The sequence below is a fragment of the Mandrillus leucophaeus genome, unplaced genomic scaffold (genome assembly GCF_000951045.1).
Source record: "Mandrillus leucophaeus isolate KB7577 unplaced genomic scaffold, Mleu.le_1.0 Scaffold81, whole genome shotgun sequence".
Taxonomy (NCBI): Eukaryota; Metazoa; Chordata; class Mammalia; order Primates; family Cercopithecidae; genus Mandrillus; species Mandrillus leucophaeus.
In genome coordinates this window covers 3750303-3752235 of record NW_012108808.1, presented here as the reverse complement: position 1 = coordinate 3752235, position 1933 = coordinate 3750303, and the positions used below count along the sequence as shown (strand labels likewise).

The 1933-nt window shown below is 32.1% G+C and overlaps 1 protein-coding gene across 1 annotated transcript in view; it reads left to right on the top strand.

The window, feature by feature from the left end:
• Positions 1-1933, top strand: part of DDX60L (DEAD (Asp-Glu-Ala-Asp) box polypeptide 60-like) — a 143983-nt gene that overhangs the window by 124061 nt on the left and 17989 nt on the right. The window contains exon 36 of the mRNA XM_011967792.1: positions 590-741. Within this exon, the coding sequence (XP_011823182.1) occupies positions 590-741 (152 nt within the window). The remainder of the gene's footprint in view (positions 1-589; positions 742-1933) is intronic.

The following is a 1933-nucleotide window of genomic DNA, read 5'->3' as shown; positions in this document are numbered from 1 at the left end:
AATTTGTCTAATGTGCCCAGAACCATGGAGACTTAGTTTTTATTTGTTTGTTTTGCTTCTCTTCATTTTCTCCTCTTCTACCTCCTCCTCCGCCACTTTTTTCTTTTCTCCGGAGCCCAAAGGTTTGTGCTGTTTCTTTTTGTTCTCCTTGTGAGTGCAGGGAGACACCAGCTACATGACACTCCTTTCAAGGTCATTCTGTGCACCAATTAAGATAATGATGAAAATTCCACCTTAAAATCAGCTTCTATTTATTTTTCCTTAGTGAATGTTGCTAACAGTATTGTAGTTGGACAGTTGAAATTGCCTTCAGTATGCTGTGAGAGTTCCTATTTGCCTCAGTGGGGCTGTCCATTCCAGAGGCATGCTTAGTGTGGCACTGGCCAGTGTCTGTAATACGCCCCTTTCTCTCACTGTAATGGGCCCTATTTCCCTCAACCCCCATGGGAGTCCCCCTCTGCCTGCCTCCGTCACTTCGACTTCTTCAGAACATACTTTAAGAAACAGATTCATACAAAAGAAATCTCAAACTGCAAACAGTTACTCTTTACATATCAATAATGAATTAATAGAAAATGTCTTTCTTCAGGTCATTCTGCGCACAATCGGTGTTAGCGGCACTCAGGCTCCTCTGCTGTGGCCATGGAAATTAGATAACCGAGGAAGGAGAATGCCACTAAATGCATATGTGCTCAATTTCTATCAACGCAACTGCTTGATAAGATTAGACCAAACTAATGGGTAGGTTTATGGGTGTGTTTCTGTAAAATATATACATACATATATATCTATGTTTTATTGTCTATTCATATTATATATGTAACAGCATATAATTTACATTATATAATTGTATAAACATAAATTTATATATTTTTAAATAGGAATTTTAATACATAATCTTTTTAAGAGTTTAAAATACAGACTAATCATAAAAAAAAATACTAGATCACTTTGTAGAAGACTAATTTCTGGTGATTAGAAACTCCAGTAATATTTTGGATTTTGGGGCTACTACCAAAATCTTGGTACTTGAACTGGTTCTGGTGAATGTAATTCTGAAGACAGAAAATTTGGATACATTACAAAGCCCAAAAAGATATTTTAATTGTACTAAAATTTCTTTTAGTGTAATTTAGAATGAATTATACTAAAATTTCTTTTATACTAAAAGAAAATTTTTAGTATAATTTAGAATAAATTTTACTAAATGAATAATTTATATGTTTATTAGTATAATTAGTATAATTCTAAAATTTCTTTTATTCTAAAATTTCTTTTAGAATAAATTACACTAAATTATTAGTATAATTTAGTAATACATTATAACTAAATTATTAGTATAATATACCATTACACTATTCATTGTATAATTCACTAATTATATTATTAGTATAATTTACCATTACACTAATTATCTATTAAGAAAGAATGTTGGATGATTTCCAGAAGTATATCAAATATTATTTTTATGAAATATTTTTAATGAAATAAATATTTATTTTTATGAAATAAATTAATATTTATTTTTTTCCCACAAATGCAACATGGAGGGAAAAGATCTGAAACTTACATTATGAGATAGTTAACTTAGCAGGTATCTGTTAGAAAGTGACACTTGTTCTAGTTCTTTGACATGGAAAATATTTTACAAAGCAGTAAAGAAGGATGAATACTTAGAATTCACATGGAAAGTGAATAATTTAGCCCTGGAAACAAGTAGGTAGAAATGGGGAAGGTTATGCTTTTAAACCATAATTCAGGAATTCTCTTTGTATTTTACATAATTTTTATTATTTTATTTTATTTTATTTCTGAGACGGAGTCTCGCTCTGTTGCCCAGGCTGGAGTGCAGTGGCTGGATCTCAGCTCACTGCAAGCTCCGCCTCCCGGGTTCACGCCATTCTCCTGCCTCAGCCTCCCGAGTAGCTGGGAC